We start from the raw sequence: 18382 nt of genomic DNA on the forward strand, positions 1-18382 counted from the left end.
CATTTAAATGTTTTGATAGAGGCATTTTAGATGATTCAACACGATATAAAAGTACTTAGAACATGTACTTTCTTTTTAGCACATTACTCTTTTAACTTGTATAAGCCCAAGCAGCAGCAATCTGGCTGAGCTGGTTTCCATGAGTTTTGCATGGCTGCTGGTAAAATTGTTCAACACACTGATTGGAGGGAGAAGAAAAAAAAAAACTCCCAGCTGGCCACAGGGCATGCAGAACATCATTAGTGCCAAGTGTCTGAAAGCTGTCGAAAACATTCCCATCACAGCGCAACTGGAGTGCTCACTAACAACCCAGACCATTATGCCTCCACTTCCCGAGTAAGCCAGCAGACAGAGCCCTGCAGACATTGAGATGTGACTTCGGTACATGCAGCACGTGTGCAGTGGCAGCCATTTTCTCTCACCTTAGTCAAGTGTGTCAAGAGTCTCAATGGAGCGTCTCTCATCTCAAGAATATGCTTGTGACAGTTTTGGGACTTAGCCTGAACAGTTTTCCCCCGTAAAAAGTCTTAATGGATACAGCTGTGGTTGGAGCTCACTATGCTCTCTGCCCTGTCCCATGTGGAATACATTGTTCAAGTGTTTGCTGGAACTCCAGTCTGCTGGTTAGTGACTTGTAATAGCCACAGTTTCCTGCTGCAGCATCACGGCAACATGGCTGGTGTCTCTTTTCTTAAAGGTCCCCAAGACGCACCACTTAGCCTTAGGAGGACATGACCTAATTTCTCTCGCTGAAACACTTCTCTCTTTTTTTTTATTTTTTATCTTGCGGTTGCTAACTCACTGTCTGATAGACCTCCATTTACAGACTTGTTTGTTTGGGCAAGTTCAGCCTCTCTGCCTTTATTGGTGGTTTGGAAGTGAGATGTAAAATGATGTTAAAACACCACAGGCTCAAATGCAAATGCAATCTGGACAAGCAGTGGTAACATGAAAAAAAACAAGACATGCAATCTCTCATCTCCATACCATTAGACTGTCTGAGTGAAGGGAAAATCACCAGCCACGTTCAGGTGTAGTCACTTGACAGATAGTCTAATTGCGAGAGCTTTTACCTGATGGAAACTGTGTTCATGCTAATCCTGATGCTACTCCTGTCTGCTCTGATGATACTACAGTATTTACTGTGTGATAGCTGGTTGTCACAGGCAGGTCAGCGACTGACATTGGCTGCTCCGACAGCTGCTTGACTGTGTTCTGCTCTAAATGTGAAGGGAAGTGGAAGGGCTGTCTGTGCTGGAGCAGCATTACTGCCACTCTAAGCAGGGGTCTTCACCCTAATCCTCCAATGCTTTTCACAGGGTTTTGTGCTGCTGATGGAATTCCTGTTTGATATATTATTTGGGGGAAGTCATGAACAAATGCGTCCTGTTCCGCTTTCATCTCATTAGGAAAAACCAGACTGATCTGATTTTTCCCGGAAAGTTTGCAATACAAGCTGAGGGCATAGAGGTGGTGGTGTTAACCAGACAGGGAGTGTCTAGTAAGGGGTCTTTTAAAAGGCAAGAAATACATCAATAATTGCCCTTCATTGTTCCTGGCAAACATTTTCTGCAGCATGCATAGCTCTAGATATATATATATATAGCCACCATCAATTTTACACAGCACACCTCATTCATTCCACCCCCCTTGTTTTTCCCGGTCTCTCCACATAATAACACTTGAAGACCACAGCTTGCATCTCAGCAGCCAGCATGCATAAGAGCTTGTTTCTCCATGTTAGATGATGGGCTCAGCGTGGTGCTCTAATTGAACCCGCCATGTCTGCAAATGCATTAGTGCGGCCATGCTTGGCCCACTTAATGTCCAACTACAACAAACATGGGTATCAATAGATACAGCCGCCTTTTTATGCAGCATATAGGGAGCTGCTGTCTGCTTGTGAGGACCCAGTGTGTTCAGTGGTTTGTCTAAAAAGCAGCCAGGCCCCGGTTGCAGGGCTTGTCAGACTAGGGCCTGGTCAGGAGAGTGCTGGCGGCTTGTTATGGTGTCTGAAACAGCTGACGGCCTGACCTAATCCTACCCCACAGACAGGAAGGAAAAGGAGTGTAGCCTCTGGCCATCTGAGCTGTGGTCTTTGAAAGACTAGTTGTTTTGTGTACAGCGAAGGGTAAGTCATTCGACAAGCAGTTGGAAGATTGCTGAGAAACAGCACGGCTAAAACGGAGCTCGTAAGCTTTACTCCCATTTATGTACAACTGATGTTATCAGTTGTGATATATTTGGATAGAAGCTATTAAGAATTTATATTTTGAGCTGGTTTCATTTCAAATGTTCTAAAAAGAGATTCTAGACTAAAAACCATTGGCCAGGATTTGGACACTTAAACTCATATGTATAGACAAAATCTGGCAAGCTCAGTTTTCGCTACTAGATTTCAGTGTAGAAAACATGCACTGAGAATCGATTAATGTGTGTTGGACTGATCTGTGACTGGCTGCCTCCCAAATGTATTCATGAACTGAATTTGGTGGAATTCCAGTTTAAATATCGAAAGCAAAGACCAACTGATCTAACCCTAGACACCCTTGCAGTGTCTGCCACAAGCACTTATATGCAGTGGTTTCACACGAGTTCCCCCTCTAGATTACATGTGTCCAAAGCTTTAACCAGGGCAAGATGACTTATTCATCACTCATTTGCGTTGGTTTCTTCTCTGCTAGGTCCTGGTTTTTTGACCTTTGCTGACCCCCTCTGGTGTCAATCCCTCAAACAACCCTAATCCCGCCACATCCCTACACGTCTCACCAGATAATGCTTGAGGCAAAATGCATCCAGTTCATGGAGTTGAGTTGCTAGGGAAAAGTGGTGGATTTTCTAATGAAAATGTGTGCCAACTCTTGTCACTGTAGCTGATGCTTCGACTGTCACTGCAGCAGTCATGCAGGGGTTTGGATGGAGTGTCTTGGCTACAGTGCCAAAACAGCTCCACTTCCTAAAATAGAAATACTACGTGTTTTCCAGTAGAATTTTCACTACACCCATTCACAGTGTTTACAGTTAACACAAGCTGTAAACACAGACGCACATGGCTGAACTGGGTAATCACACATACACACATATATGTATTCATTCATTCTGAGCCAATGACCTCGCTTGTTTACTGTGGCTCACCACTCTTCCAGGTGCTCCTGTGGATGGGAGTTGGATGTGGTTGTAAGAGGACCCTTACAGACTCACACATTGTTAGATTCACACCTTCCATTATCCTCTAAACCATCATCTCACCTTCGCTGACTCGAGTGCTCGGGGCTTGTTTATGTTATCAACGATTCATTTACAGCTACTGAGTCACAGCAGACCACTCCATCTGTGAATTATCATCCCATGAGCCTTTTTATTTATATTGTAGCTTATATTCGGAGCATTAACTGAACTGAAAATCAAGTCTGACCAAGTCCAGGCTGCGTCCCATTCCATTGCACTATAGACCTTGTTGATTCTATACATATTGAATATGATTGCTACACTCGCTTTATATTTGACATGGTGCCACCATCTCTTATATACTTAATATACAGTATTAATTACAGTTTGGAGGGTCCACTAATAATTCCAGAAAGGGTTCATTTCTTAATCCGGTCTGAATGGTTTGTATCTGACTTTATGAGTGGCAAAATCAGGGCTGTAGTCGAGATCACTTAAGTCAAGTCCAACACAAGTCCGAGCAAGTTCTGAGTCCAAATTGGGGTTGATACAAGGTCAAGAACAAGGTCAAACGGGCTCAAGACCAAATCATGACCAAAAAACAAAATTCCATTCTTTATTGTATGTTTAATCACTTTGTACAGCCTAAATGTAGCATCATTTTCTAATCGTGATTAAAATTCTGAGAAAAGCAATCTGGACTTGGTGGACACCTAAGACAAGACAACACCAAGACCAAGACATGTTTGAGATAATGAAAAATAAATTCAAGACTACACTTGAGTCCTAAAGCCCGGGGTTTTACACCATTAAAAGAAGCTTACAGTTTACTTTTCTATCTTGTCAAACTACTCTTCACCTCAATATCTATGACAACAGTGCCATTTCTTCATTCATGCGCTACTCAATGTCGCTGTATAATAAAGGTTTAGGATCTCATAATGGAATTTTCATTATTTATGATGCAAAAATGTGGCGGTGAACCACAGATGGCTCTATGTAGGCGAAATACTGCGTCTAATGGCGGCAGCTTTCAATGTCTCCCATGAGGCAGCATCTTTATCAACCCGCGCCCCCCTCCAGCTATAGGTGTCAGGGAGATAGAGACAGAGAGGGCAAGAGAGAGGTTAAGACTATAATTGGTGGTCTGTCCCCGTCCCTGGTAGTGGAGGGCTCCAGGGATGAGGCTTTAGCAAGCGTAATGATGCCTGTAAGATGAGAGGGGATTTGACTGCAAGCCCCCACCCTCTCTTAAATCCCTCTCATCCTCCTCTCTGACAGGAGGATCCATGCACTGCGAACTGCCAATGCAAGGACACATGATGCACTCACAATATGGCAAACCATTATTAGCCATTTGCCTGTCCCATTTTCGGAAGTCTATGCAGAACTTTTAGCCTACTAAATGCAATAAACATGAATGGGTAACAGTTGTGGACATGAGTAAGGAAGGCAACTAATTCTGAATGTGTAATCAAGATAATTCCAGAGAACCTAAACCTGTCCTAATCCTTTCAGATTAGTGAAAACTTCCTGGTGGAAGAGAGCATGTGTTCAAAGGATGTGGGGTAGGGAGGGTGTCTGGGAGTATCCAGTCGTCTGTTTTGTTTGGGGTGTCCATCTTGGTGCAGTTAAGAAGGGTTGAGAGTTTGTTTTAGGTGTTGGGAGGTGATTTATCATTATGGGATGTGGCCCGTCTCTGCAGCTCCACTCTGCTGCTGCGAGCTCCTTTGATGTGTGGGAGTAGGCAGGGTTTGCTTTTTTTTGGTGTGTTTGCATTTGTGTGTACGTGTGCGTAAGTGAGTGTGACTTCAAACAAGTGTGCAAACATGCACACATGTATGTGTGTGCATGTTTGCACAGCGCTCTTGGCTAGGTTGTCACATGTTAAGGCATGTGCTGCAGTCTGGACAAGGGTACCTGAAATGCCTGCTTGTGTTCCGCTGCCTCGTAAGTAATACTTGGAAATCAAATTGCCAGTTTGTGTGTGTGTGTGTGTGTGTGTATGTGTGTGTGTGTGTGTGTGTGTGTGTGTGTGTGTGCATGTACGCCCTCGCCCTCCATGCCAGCTGGCAGCACCGTCCATGCCCACACACACACCCCAGTGCTATTTATGTATTTGCTCAGCCATGCGACTTAACCCTTTCACAAGCAACCTCAACCTTAGGGCACGTTACACGGCAAGCAGAAATATGCCCTATGCCCCGCATTCCCCGATCCTGCACACACACACACACACACACACACACACACACACAGACGCACTCCTCCCCTCGTCACCCATAATTCACATCTGGCCTCCTTTAAAATGGGGCAGCTTTTTGCACTGATGCAAGGAAAAGAGCCATCAGCAGATTCCTCTTCACTTGAGCCTCCCTGCAACCTTCTTCCAACCAGAAAGCAACGTTTACGAGGGCTGTAAACGCAGGAATTTTCGTCTCTCCTCTGCTATTCCACAGTTCTGATGCCAAACAAAATTCTGGCTCATCACAGCCTTTGTCAATCAACCCGAATTACGAAAATTGTTGATACTATAACTGCAAAAGCTATATAAACTGAACTACAGGCCTTTGATTTTTAACCACAAACAGAAATACTGTATGGCTGAAGGAACTGATGTGCAGCCATAACAGTTATTTTAAAGGTTTAGATTGTCATCTAATACTATGATCTAGTAAGCATTCAGACGTCTTTATATGAGGTTGGACACACTATCAGAGAGTGCATGCACGCACACTCACACACCCAGATCAATGGAAATGTCCATTAGTGTGGGTAATAGAACAACTTTAAGAACGGAGCAAATTGAATTATCCTGCTTTTAGATGACTCTAAATCATTTGTTGTCTAAAATCATAAAAGGGACATTAAATTATTTTTTTGGCTTTATTTGTCCATTTCATAATTCGTCCGGTCTTAAAGCAAAGCTGCAGGCATAAACATTCTTCATAAGCAGAGTTTTTTTGTTTGTTTTTGAGTTTTGTTTGTTTGTTTGTCTTTATTGCCTTTAATTGAATATCATATGTCTGCCAATCAGTGTCATACGCCGTCAAAATGATGAATATAATTAAGATTAATGGATAACATATTTATTGTAGAATTGATAAAAGCAAACAGGTAAATTTCCCAATTTGATTTTAATTAAACTATTTTAATCAGAGTGCTATAAGAGTACATGGATATGTTGCATGCTGTTGTATTTAAACCTATCACAGCTATATCAGTATCCATATACGTCAGCTCATAAGTCACAAGAAATTGCCGTACAATATGCTTTAGGTAATTTATTGTTTATCCTCCAGACGGCACTGACAAGTTTATTTTTACACTGTAAAATGTAGTTATTAGCCACAATTCTTAAGAACACACATTTTATGGATCCTTGTCCAAAATATTATTGGCCAATAGGTCATCTGATTTCTTTAACCCCTAAATATTGCTATTGGTTCGTCAAGCCTATCTGTGTAGCATGTTAATGTTAGCATTTGATCCCTCTAAAAACAGCAAAAGCCAAGGAAGGGATGGAAAAGGAAAAGCTATGGAAAAGTCCAGCTGTATTTACTTACACAACCCCCCCCCCCCATCTCCATCTTACGTTATTGAGCTTCCCGTCTCCTCGGTGGGCCGATCCCTGGCTCTCTCGGCTGAGAAGAGCTTGTCTCTCATCATTCCCACGGAAAGAGTTGCCAAAGCAAATTTGGCGAAAGGAAATGGAGACCCTGCTCCCTTCCCAAACCTCCCAATCTCTTCCCTTTCCTTCTCTTTTTCTGTGTGTTTGTGTGTGTGTGTGTGTGTGCATGCATTCAAAGCTGTTCTGCATGGCCTCCAGGCAGCGGTGGGAAGGCTTGCGGTACAAGAGGAGTCATTCGCTGCCTTCCCTCTCATTATTCTTTCTCTCCCTCTTTTTCCATGCATATCACTGTTGTCATGTGAAACTTGTGAAACAACAATTTCCATGTTCTAACTTTTACATGGTCCTCCACGGGTGTGATATATTCGTGACCCTTGTGGCTTATGGTACCTTTTTAAGACACATCAGATAGATTTATGGGGGTCTAGCTTTTAAATTTAATCTGACTGCTCTCTGTTTTTGATCCCTTGCCACAAACTGTTGGGAATGTTGCCCCCCCCCCCTTTCCTTTTGGGTCGAGGGGACTAATTTAGCCTCTTGTCCTCTCAGTTGTGATAACAGTAGCCTAGCTTAGCATTGTGTAGTTTAACATAGCTTGGCTTCATGTAGCATGGCCTAGCAAAGCTCCCTACAGAGGAGGTGTGATGGTGGGTGCTAAGTTAATCTAGCACCGCCTCAAAAGGCTAATGTAACTGTTTAATGAAGTAGCCGGTCATAATGTGATTAAATGTCCCCAAATTTTGATTTTGTGTTCAGTCGCATTCTTGTGGTATTTGTAAATCACTAAGTAGACATTTTCTAATAGTGTTTACTAAAAGAAGGGCTAGGTATCTACACTAAAAAACATTTTGTTCAGTACCAAAAAAGTTTGTTTTTAACAGTTGCTACAAGCTTTTAACCTTTAGCCTAGCTAGCTTCTCCTCTGTTTTTGTCTGCTCGCCTCTCTGGACTCTTCCTGGAAGAGGAGACCTCACTGCTATACAATTTCCAGGGAAAAGAATTCTCAAATGTTAATGTTGAAATGAGAAGGAATTGAAAGCGTTATACTGTCCCTCCAGGAAAATGCTAGGAGGTGACAGGAGAGCTAGCTTTTTTTGTACGGAGCAGAAGTATCAATACAAGCTGTTTTTGGCTCGGACTGTGGAAACAAAGTGTCTTTTTGTTTTTCTTTCAAGTAGCAGGGGAATGTAGGAGACACTTCCCTGCTAATGGGATAAATGATGGGTTATGTGGGGAGAGGTGGTACAGGCAGGTACTGCTGGGGCCTCCTCTCTATATACAGCTACCTGATAGTCTGAACATCTGCCATTTGTCTGTACACACACATGCAAAGGCACACAGTCTTTGCCAGTTTTTGCCTGGCAGGTGTCTTTGCCTCGAGTCCTAACACTGCTCTCCAACAAACTCAACAAGTTAATACTTGCTCTTTATAATTCCAAACTTGAAGTGAATAAACACAGTTACTTATGTGCTGAGCACACGAGAAAATTACTCCTTGCTATATCAAAGTGAATATTAGATGAGGTCATTTCAAGTGTAGTCAGCAAACCAGTTCATCTCGAAGTCAGAACTGCGCCTCAGCAAGACTGAGAACCAGAGAGTCTTGAATAATAAGATTAATTTGATCCTTTGCAGTGCAGCGCTGCAATAGTTTGAATGTAACTATGTAAAGTGTTTTTGCTATTTACTTCATTGAAGACAGAGGCCCTATTGTTCTCTGTGACTCCTCAGCCAAGGAGACGATGGTGGGATGAACTAGTTGCCAAAATTGGAGCTCTGCATGTGCGTGTGTAACCCACAAACACACAGTCGAGGAATCTCACTCGAGCGAGCAGCCGCGGTGCTCGCTATATTTTTATCCTGTATGTTCATCTGGGTGTTGAACTGCACACACACACAAAGTTACAAGGAGACGAGTAAGTGGCATTCTGACTGAGAAATTAGCATAGAAAGGAGATGAAAATTCAGCTCTCTAGACAAAACAGCTCACCTTCCCAACACTGCTCATAACAATTCAGCTTGTAGCAGACATAAAAACTGCTCAAACCTCAGGGGGAAACTAAAGCGCTACCTACAGCTTGTTTGTTTGCTCCAAGGCCGACAGCTAATGAATTCAGCCTCGAACCTGAGCCTCCCAGGTCAGCCTTTTTTTTTTTTTTTGCATAAACAGTGAGAACGACATGTTGTCTGACACCTGTTTGTTTCCCAGCATATGTGGGGTTTTTGTGGCCGATGCTGTATGAGGTGAGCTAAGCTCTCACTTTGCCTCCAGGAAGGGCCCCTCCCTCTCCACCACTATGGGCCCCTTAGCAAGAAATGCAGGGAGGCCAAAGTCAGGTCACAGCCAGGGTGCGGCTCCCCTCACCCTCCTGAGTGAAGAAAGAGCAAAGAAAACAGGTTGTTTGCCCTTTCATCTTAGCCTAGTCTGTGGGGATGTTGGGATAGGCAACCTGTTAAGCACCATGTTTGTCTCTGACAGCCATGCAGACTTCACACTGAGTCACATTATGCGGTCAAAGCAGAGAAGATTTCTTGTTAAAGGAAATGGCAAGTGATCAGTGGCATTTTCAAGAAAACCCAAGATTTACACAGTATGAAAAAAAGTATTTTAACATTTGAATATGGCATTGGATATATATGTGTTGTTAAATTGAATACGTAAGATTTAGTTTTTCCTAGACCATTCCTAGACCCACTTGCCGGAGCTGTCAACTAGGTTTCACAATCTTCCTCAATGGATGGAGTTTGGCCAGTTGTCATGGAGATTCTCCATGCTTCTAGAAATGAAAGTTCTCAATGACTTCTTCCATTGAGGCAGACCATGAGATGTGGTTAAGAGCTACAGAAAAAAATAGTAAGAAAGACCTTCAGTAAGGATTTTTTTTGTCAAATAAACGACAAAATAACAGCTTCTTGGTGGATTACTTGTATGCCAAACTGAAATGTAGAACAGAGCTACTTAGAAAATGTGAATTATATATTTTATAGGGCAGTGTATTGACATCTATTTGGTGTTACATCATCTCATGGCATTGAGTGGGCGTTTGGTTTATGACAGCCATCTTGTTCCATGAGATTATACTCTTGGAAGCTCCTGTAGCCGCGGACACTTTGTTTACACATGCTTCTGGAAGTTTCTGTCTAACTTATTTTGCTTGCTTTCTTTCTCTGCGACTGGAATCTTGCTTGTTTGTAGAGGACATCCTGTAATCTATGACACAGGAAACGCACTCAGACAGATAGAGGAATAGAGTTGGGCGGGGGGTGGTGGGTGGTGGGTGGGGGAATTGGGTTAGATAGCAAGAGGAGGGAGTGGCAGAGAATGAAACAAGGGAGGGTGGGGGTGAGAATGACAGGTTGTGTCAAGAAACTGATTCTCATAAAAAAGCTGTCAGCAGCGGCTCTATTCAAAGCTGGTAGAATTTACAGGCCTTGTTTTGGAGTCATTCCTATTTTCAACACCACGAGGTGTCTGCGAGTTTCACCTCAGCCAGGAGCTTATGCCCTGAAATCCAGTTTTCAAGAATGACCTTTCCTCCAAATATGTCGCTTTCTAATTAAGTAGAACTTGAAATCATCTTCCTCTTCATCTCACAGCTGACGTTATGAAGAGAATGCTACAGACATTTTTCATTGGAGTATTCTCCAATCTGCCATTTTCTATTATTATACCATTACCTCTGGATGAACTGTCGTCTGACTGACTCATTTGTAGCGCAGTTTACTTGCTAACAGACCCTTCTGATTTATTGAAAGAGGTATAACAGAATAAAGAACCCAGCACGTCTTCAAAAAACACCGCTGATTTAGAACATTTCATGGATTCTTTCAGGGGTTTTTTTAATTGCAGTGCTGCTGCAAAGTGGGTCCATTAGGGGTCTTTGAGAGAAGTTCAGAATTTCTGCAACTTGTTGAGGAAACTTATAAGGTAACTGCCTAAAGGTCAACACTGTGAAAGTGTAACAAAGAAGTTTCATTTCCCCAGTTATCTTTCTAACAGTTAAGCATGTTTTATGTATCTGCAGAGTCCTCCTCAGATGGGATTTTTTGTGGAAATATTGCTTGAATTGGGGCGAGAAATCAAGCTGATTTAGAGCAGCAAAAAAATGGTTTCATCAAGCCTTAACAAATGCTTTACTGTGTTTGTTAAAAAAAATGCTTTTCATAGTATTTTGTCTCACTGTGACAAACACCGATAGCCTACAGACAGAGGAAGTGTTCAGAAACTGTGAGGGTTTCAAAAGGCACAGACAGTCTTCAACCGAGAAGACTGTTATCACTCCACCCATCCTGTCTCTGCAACACACACACACACACACACACACACACACACACACACACAGCCATACTAACAGACATATACACCCACATCCATTCACCCCGACACGTGCTCACACATGAGCCCCTGCATGGGGCCCCCCTATGGCAGCTGAGACGAGCCTGTCACTCTCACTATTTCCACATATGCTGCCCCATGACTTGAGGCTTTGTGAGTTTCTCGTGCAGGGACTATTCCTAGCTGCCATGTGTAAAGTAAGGGCCCGTACATTCGCATTTGACAGCTTCAAAGGTCCAGCACTGATATTTTGTGCCGTTGCTTGGCTAATATCATGCCAAAAAAAAAAAGCCACAGAGCACTGAAGCTGTTCACTGCATAGCAGTAATAAAATAATATCTGACTTTTAATAAAAGGCCAATGTCATCTCTCAGATACCAGTGTAATGCTAGTGCGTAGATGAGGTGAGGTGTCATGTTCTCAGTGTGAGGTGTTGGTGCTGAGTGCATAGACGGTGCAGTCTGGGCACGTCTAACACACATCTCAGCTAATCGGAAAGCCTTATTTTAGAAGTGTGACATCCTGTCTATGCTGTGTAATCCATACCGGATCATAATGTGGGGTGGGCTGCAAACTGCATGGATGCATTTGCGCACACACACACACACACACACACACACACACTCGCGTATTTTTGTGCGTCTTTGAAGTTAGCCCAGGTCTATCACCGGCTGAGTCAGAGGCTTATCAGGAGAGCGCTGTCAAGTTTTCCAATAAAAGTGTCTCACTCACCTCTATTGAAGGAGGATTTCTCACGTTTTCATGTCACACACCCTCAGCCACAGACCCCCATTTGATAATGTTTAATCCCAGGGACCCACATAGGAAGATATCATGTACTCTAATGGGATCATTTCATGTGAATCAAATTATAGTGAAATTACACTCCTCCTCATTTTTGCTCTGGATCACCTGAAACCAGCCCGAGGGCCCCTGAGAACCAGAGCCACAGACATCACCAAGACGTTTTTTATAAAATAGGAATTCCCACCCCGGCTGTCTGGTTGCCTCATGTCTCACAGTCCCTCTGTTCAGTAATCTAGACATGCAGATTTCTCCCTCCCTGAAGCCCCCACCGCTGAGCCACACAAGCTCAGCTGCCAATTGCTGACCCCCGACGCTCTCGTCCGTCCAAGATTACCAGGGCCGGATCTCACCCTGATGGAAAGCCGCAGCGCTGGCAACCGGTAATCCACGAGACGAGGACTGGCACGTGGCACAGAGACTTTGCCCAGAGGCAACACTGTGTGTGTGTGTGTGTGTGTGTGTGTGTGTGTGTGTGTGTGTGTGTGTGTGTGTGTGTGTGTGTGTGTGTGTGTCATCACCCACTCTCTGGGCTGAACTGCAGGCACTAGCCTCTTGCCTCTAGCCCCGCTTTGCTGCCCTGATATGTAGGACATATCTCTTCATCTCTAGATAACCCACAAACCTACCAACCTCAGCCAGGACTCCTCTGTACCATTGTAGTGTTTTATTTGACTAGATACAATGACACCAACCCTTTTGACACCTTTTGCTCACTCCTAACCACAAGTAAAAAAAATCTGAATGTGTTCTGTTTGGCAGGTGTTTTAGCTACAGTGCAGTGAATCCTGCACACTGAGAGGGCCATGATGAAAACAATGGTTCTGCATTGTGGCCATTGAAATAAGATAAATGCAATTTAGCTGTTTTTTGGAGTGTCTTAGGTTGTTATTTATTGAGCCATTCTTCGGCTACTCTGCCGTGACTTTCTCTGGTGTGCCACTGACATGCATCAAGGACTGCCTCTGTCTATTCACAAATATCTCCTCAGATGGGGCTATTTGTAGAATAATGGCTCAAGGTCCTAATGTCTAATCTCCCTTATTTGAGATCTTTGAAATGAGACAGCGAGAAATCCATAAATGTAATTTCCACATTTGAAGGAGCTCCTCAAATAGATACAAGCCTTCAGAAATAGTTATCTCTCACAACATGATGGTGTACTATAGCATTCTTGGGCTTGGAGGCACTCTGACGCTGTTATGGAAAGTCATTGAAAGTCATGGAGTTGTACACAAGGACCACGGTGGGTTGAGGGCAGCTGACACGTCGGCAGACCTGACAGCGGTATTTGTTCGTCTAGCCACGCTACTTTCCTGTGAGAGCAGCTCTGATTACACAGACATGTGGCATAGCATGACACACTGCCAAGATGGCCGAGAGAGGCAGAGAGACAGAGAGAGAGAGTATCTAACCTCATTACAAATGACCACCTGTTGACACCACGCAGGGGGTGGTGTGTTTGTGTGTGTGTGTGTGTGTGTGTGTGTGTGTGACGGCGTGTTCTGCCCACTCCTGCAGACTGCAGCAGTTTGTAGATTCCTGAGGGAGATCCTCAGAGAGAGAAAATAAGGGCGAGAGAGCACCACAAAGTGAACCAGAGAGAGAGAGAGAGAGAGAGAGAGAGAGCTGTATGAGTGAATACATCCCCTCTAGAAATATTTGCTTTTTGACAGAGCAACGCAGATCTGCATTACATATGTGACCTCCACTCCAACACATGACCTCTAAACAGAGTGAAAAACATACAACATGTATGATAATAAGAGAACCAAACAGAGCTAAAGAAAGTTGAACTTCATTTCAGTCGTCAGTAAGAACCTCCACATGCTTTGTTGCTGCTGAATCAGTTTTAAAGGATGTGCTTTTTGCATACCTATTTATTACAAATATTATACACCTCAACATTTCCCATTGTGTGGTGCTTTTTCAACATTGTATATGAAGAAGAAAGAAATAACTTTAGTCCAGACATTAGAGGTAATATTAGCAGTTTTCATTTTATATTTACTCATATTTTACATGACCTGCCCACATAAGACCCATAGAAAGTAGTACAATCTCTACTCAGTTGGACTTAACGTTGGATAATTAATTTCCTGCTGTGTTTCATGAGCTGTGTAATCGGTCCTCCACCAGCTTTGGCTTTGTACAATGATCTTGAATTAGATTCCAGGTAGCATTGAAATGGTCCAGAAAAGTGTTAGATTCAGATTGTCCTGGAAAGGGTTAGCATTGTGCATCGCATTTGCTCTTAGTTTGTGTGTGTGTGTGTGTGTGTGTGTGTGTGTGTGTGTGTGTGTGAAGGCTAGTGACAGCCACAGCTGGGAGAGGCTGAGGTCATAGCCACAAAGCCAGCCTCACGGAGGGGGGAACAAACCCCTACTTGTCTGTCTGTATGGGTGTATCTGTGTATGACAGATACGCACACACACAAACACACATAGACACACACTGCCCCAGTCACCTCTTGCCTCCCCTCTTGGCTGGCCATGAGCAAACACACCTAGCTGTATTGGATTCTGTGTGTAACAAGTGTGTGACACATTGCCATAGCCTGGATTGTGTGTGTGTGTTTGTTTGTGTTTGTGTGTGTGTGTGTGTGTGTGTGTGTGTTGTGTGCGCGTACGAGTGCAACTTGGTAACCCTGAAGCAACCTCCCCAGCCACTGGAAAGACACACACATACACACAAAGTCAACACCACACCTACACTTAAACACACTCGCACTTCCAGCTATCAGACACCTCTGCTGGCACTCCCCCATCAGGCATCCTCTCACACACACACACACATTTATTGGTCTGTCTAACACTATTAGGTGCATTTTCAGTTCACTGACATTTTAGTGGGACAGCAACTCGTGGTGCATTTACATGACGTGGGAAAAATAATCAACTTGGATGTGTTTGTGTATGTTCAATCCTGTTTGAAGAAGTCCATTTTTTCAGCACTGATCATGAGTTCATATGAGTGAGAAACAGCCAAATCTAACTCGTATAAGCTATCCCGCATTTTTAAAACTTGTGTGTCCTCGTTTTCTTCCAGGCGTCTGATCCCATCCCGATCAAAAGGTCCAAACATGAAGACTTCCCATCGCAATCCCCGCTGGCTGACAAAGAGAAGCAGCACGACTGGCTACAGTCCCTGTCCGCCTCCAATAAGGTCGGTGTTGCTAAGCTCAGGAAGGAGATGTTGATGATGATGATAATGACGCATGGTGCATGAGATGAGATGTCATGTAATATTATACAGAAGTTTTTGGATGAGCTTAGCGCTTAAATTTAGATTTGGCAAACCGCGCTAAGAGAGGGGGTAACTGTAGATGCCCCTCGGATTCACTTACTGAGATGGAGAGAAGTTTGAGAGAGCAGTGTAACAGAATATAACCACAATATAATGATGGATGTCCCCTGTGAAGATCGATATTCCCTAAAAAAATCTGCCATGGAGATATGGTTAGAATGGCGGTATACTCTTCAACAGTTAATCCTCATTCTGACCCCTCTCCAGTCACATAACACATCAATCTTTACAGCACGATTACTCACGGTGACAGACCTGTTCACACCCTTTTAATCAATGGACTGGTCTACATGGAAAGAATTGCAAGCATTTATTGCAACCTAAAGCACTTTGTAGCTGGGGCTGGGTATCAGACCTCAATACTTTCCCCCCAAAAATGTGTCTGTAGCACAAAGTGTCAAAACTGTGAAAGTTAGCGTCAAACATCTCATTTAACTCATAAACTTGTTATGGAACAACTGTTATTGAGCTCTCTGGATGTATCATTACTAATTGATTTTTTTTACTACATGTGATTTAAAGTTTTATCACTATCTTTTTTCAGGGGCTTAACTGCATTCAGCCCAGACAGAGGCCCTCAGCTTTCAGACCCTGGTCCCCCCACATCTCTGTTGGTGATAAGGAGCCCTCCAGTCACCCCCTGGCCCTGCTGAGAGACAGGTGAGCCCAGCACAGACACTCAAACCAAACAGCACTTAACTGACTTCAAAAGAAATTCATTGCAAACAATGAAACATCGAGAAGCTTTTACTGCAAGATATGACGGCCATTTTGTTCAGCTGGATCTGATGAGCTCCCAGCATGCTCTCTCACTTGTCTGGGTGGGCTGGTGTCAGAAGGGTCAAGTCTGACTGTACCACAGCCTCCCACACTCACCATTCACATACATTTGACACACACTCACATTGTGGGCACCCACTTGGCATGGTGATGCCAGTGCAGGCTGCACCATATCACAGTTGATCTGGCCCAGTTTCTCATAAAGTGGGAGGAAAGAGCTGCAGGCACTTTATTTGAATGTTTCTCTCCGCTGGTTGGCAAAGGCTGTTCAAATTAGACCATACAATATGGCGCTGGCTGTATTCGCTTGTATGCAGAATGCAGCTCTTGTTAATGAAGTAACCTTGATTTAGATTATTGCATATAAACATCTTGATACATGCAGTTAATTGTCTGGTTTCCTCTTAGCTTCTACAACTACAAGAGCATGGAGAAAGCTGTGGCCCCCAATGTCGCCCTCACACCGCTGCCCCTGGGGAAGGTGGGTCCCATGTCCCCTTCGGTACCCAGCACCTCTCACCCAAGTGGAGGTGAACCCCCAGGTGAGGGTGCCAACGCCAACTCCAGGCCTCGCAAGAGAAGAGCCACAGGAGAGCTCCCTGCGCCAGAGGCCCCCTGCCCTCCGTCCTCAGCTGCCAGCAAGCCCCCGCCGCCTCAGGACGACAAAGACTCTGAGGTGGAGATCGAAGTGGAGAGCCGTGACGAATGTAAGCAAAGAACTCAATACCAGCAACTAGATTTGTGTAAATTGTGTGTTACGGGGCTCGATTGGCTTCCTAAATTTAGTCCTGATTTGACAAGATCGACTTTGTCCTGACAACCGTTAATTTCCACCTCCAGAACCTTCCAGTCACCCTCTCTCGTGTCTCTGGTTTCTCCCAACAGTCACTTCGTCCCTGTCCTCCCTGTCGTCACCATCATTCACCTCGTCCAGCAGCTCAGCCAAGGACCTGAGCTCGCCAGGAGCTCAAGGGCCCATCTGCACTGTCACGTCGGCCGAGGGCACTGCCCCTGCACCCGTTGCGGCCCCCATGACCCCTCCGGAGCTGGGGCTGGAGTCGGAGCTGGAGAGCCTGAGGCAGGCACTCGACAGCGGACTCGACTCCAAAGAGTCAAAGGAGAAGTTTCTGCACGAGATTGTTAAGATGAGGGTGAAGCAGGAGGAGAAGTTGGGATCGGCCCTGCAGGCCAAACGCAGCCTCCAGCAGGTAAGATTCCATTCATATCACTGTAAGAATAGTATGACGTGTTCATTGAGAGTGACACAGTACACCGTCCAACAACTCCAAAGCCAACATACAGAGCTGTAAACCTGACCTTGATTTGACTGGTCTGACACTTGAGTGAAGTCCTCCATTCAGGTTTGAAAGGGAAATGTCATGTTGCTGTGTCATTTAATGCTCATCATTCAGAGACTGGAAAGAGGAACATCTTGACTTGATGTGGACACGCCCTCAAGGACTTGAGACATGGCTTGAAATTGTCTAGACTGACCTGACACATGTTTTTTAAAACCGCTCTGCCAAAGAGATTTTAAAAGGGATTTTCAATGATCGTACCACATAGGAGCAACATGCTTTACCTAAACTAACCTCTGTGTCAGTGAAGGCCACCAACCTGTCAAATGTGTCGAACTGTGAAATGTGATTGTCTGTTTGGCACACACATGGAGAATCATGCAAACAATAGAATGAATATGTTTCCTATGTTGCCCAGAGCGACGGCCTGATAGCCATCTGTATTTAGATCTACAGCCCTGGTGATTAAGTGTCTCTATTCTCACACTGACATGCTATATTTACATAATATATGATTATCATTTAAGTGAATGCACCATGATGTGTATCGCTGCTGGCTGACAGAATGGGATTTCCCAGCCTTAGCTGCCCGTGACATCTCATACAATCCCTGAGCTTCCCCCTACGTTCTTGAAATAAGACGAGACAGAAAGTTTTCAAAGTTGGCTCACTGAGGAAATGACTTGAGCTTAGGCATCAAAATGCAGAAGTGTATTAGAAGTCATTATCACTGTCCGCAAAGCTTAGCATGAGTTGGCAAGTGATAACAATGAGAGCGGATGTTGCTGCAAAGGGAAAGGCCAGACTTCCATTTTTATTTTTGGTCTTGGACTGAGAACAAAAAACTGCAGACGAAGGAGTCTGTGTGGGTGAGCAACACAAAATGCATCCCGAGCAAAGAAAGGCAATTCCAGCACGACAGCATTCCACTTTTACTTTCCATCAGTGTTTAGAGGAGCTGTGGAGAGGCAACACAAATCCAACCAACCTACATAAAAAGCTAAATGAACAGTGATGTTTTATTTTAAAACAGCTCACTGGTATAATTCCTGCTGCGTT

The 18382-nt window shown here is 44.1% G+C and overlaps 1 protein-coding gene across 1 annotated transcript in view; it reads left to right on the forward strand.

The window, feature by feature from the left end:
* skia (v-ski avian sarcoma viral oncogene homolog a) overlaps positions 1-18382 on the forward strand; it is a 68637-nt gene that overhangs the window by 47896 nt on the left and 2359 nt on the right. The window contains exons 2-5 of the mRNA XM_070910633.1: positions 14988-15104; positions 15790-15905; positions 16434-16732; positions 16911-17233. Of these exons, the coding sequence (XP_070766734.1) occupies positions 14988-15104; positions 15790-15905; positions 16434-16732; positions 16911-17233 (855 nt within the window). The remainder of the gene's footprint in view (positions 1-14987; positions 15105-15789; positions 15906-16433; positions 16733-16910; positions 17234-18382) is intronic.

Source organism: Enoplosus armatus, chromosome 8 (genome assembly GCF_043641665.1).
Source record: "Enoplosus armatus isolate fEnoArm2 chromosome 8, fEnoArm2.hap1, whole genome shotgun sequence".
In the NCBI taxonomy this organism is placed as follows: Eukaryota; Metazoa; Chordata; class Actinopteri; order Centrarchiformes; family Enoplosidae; genus Enoplosus; species Enoplosus armatus.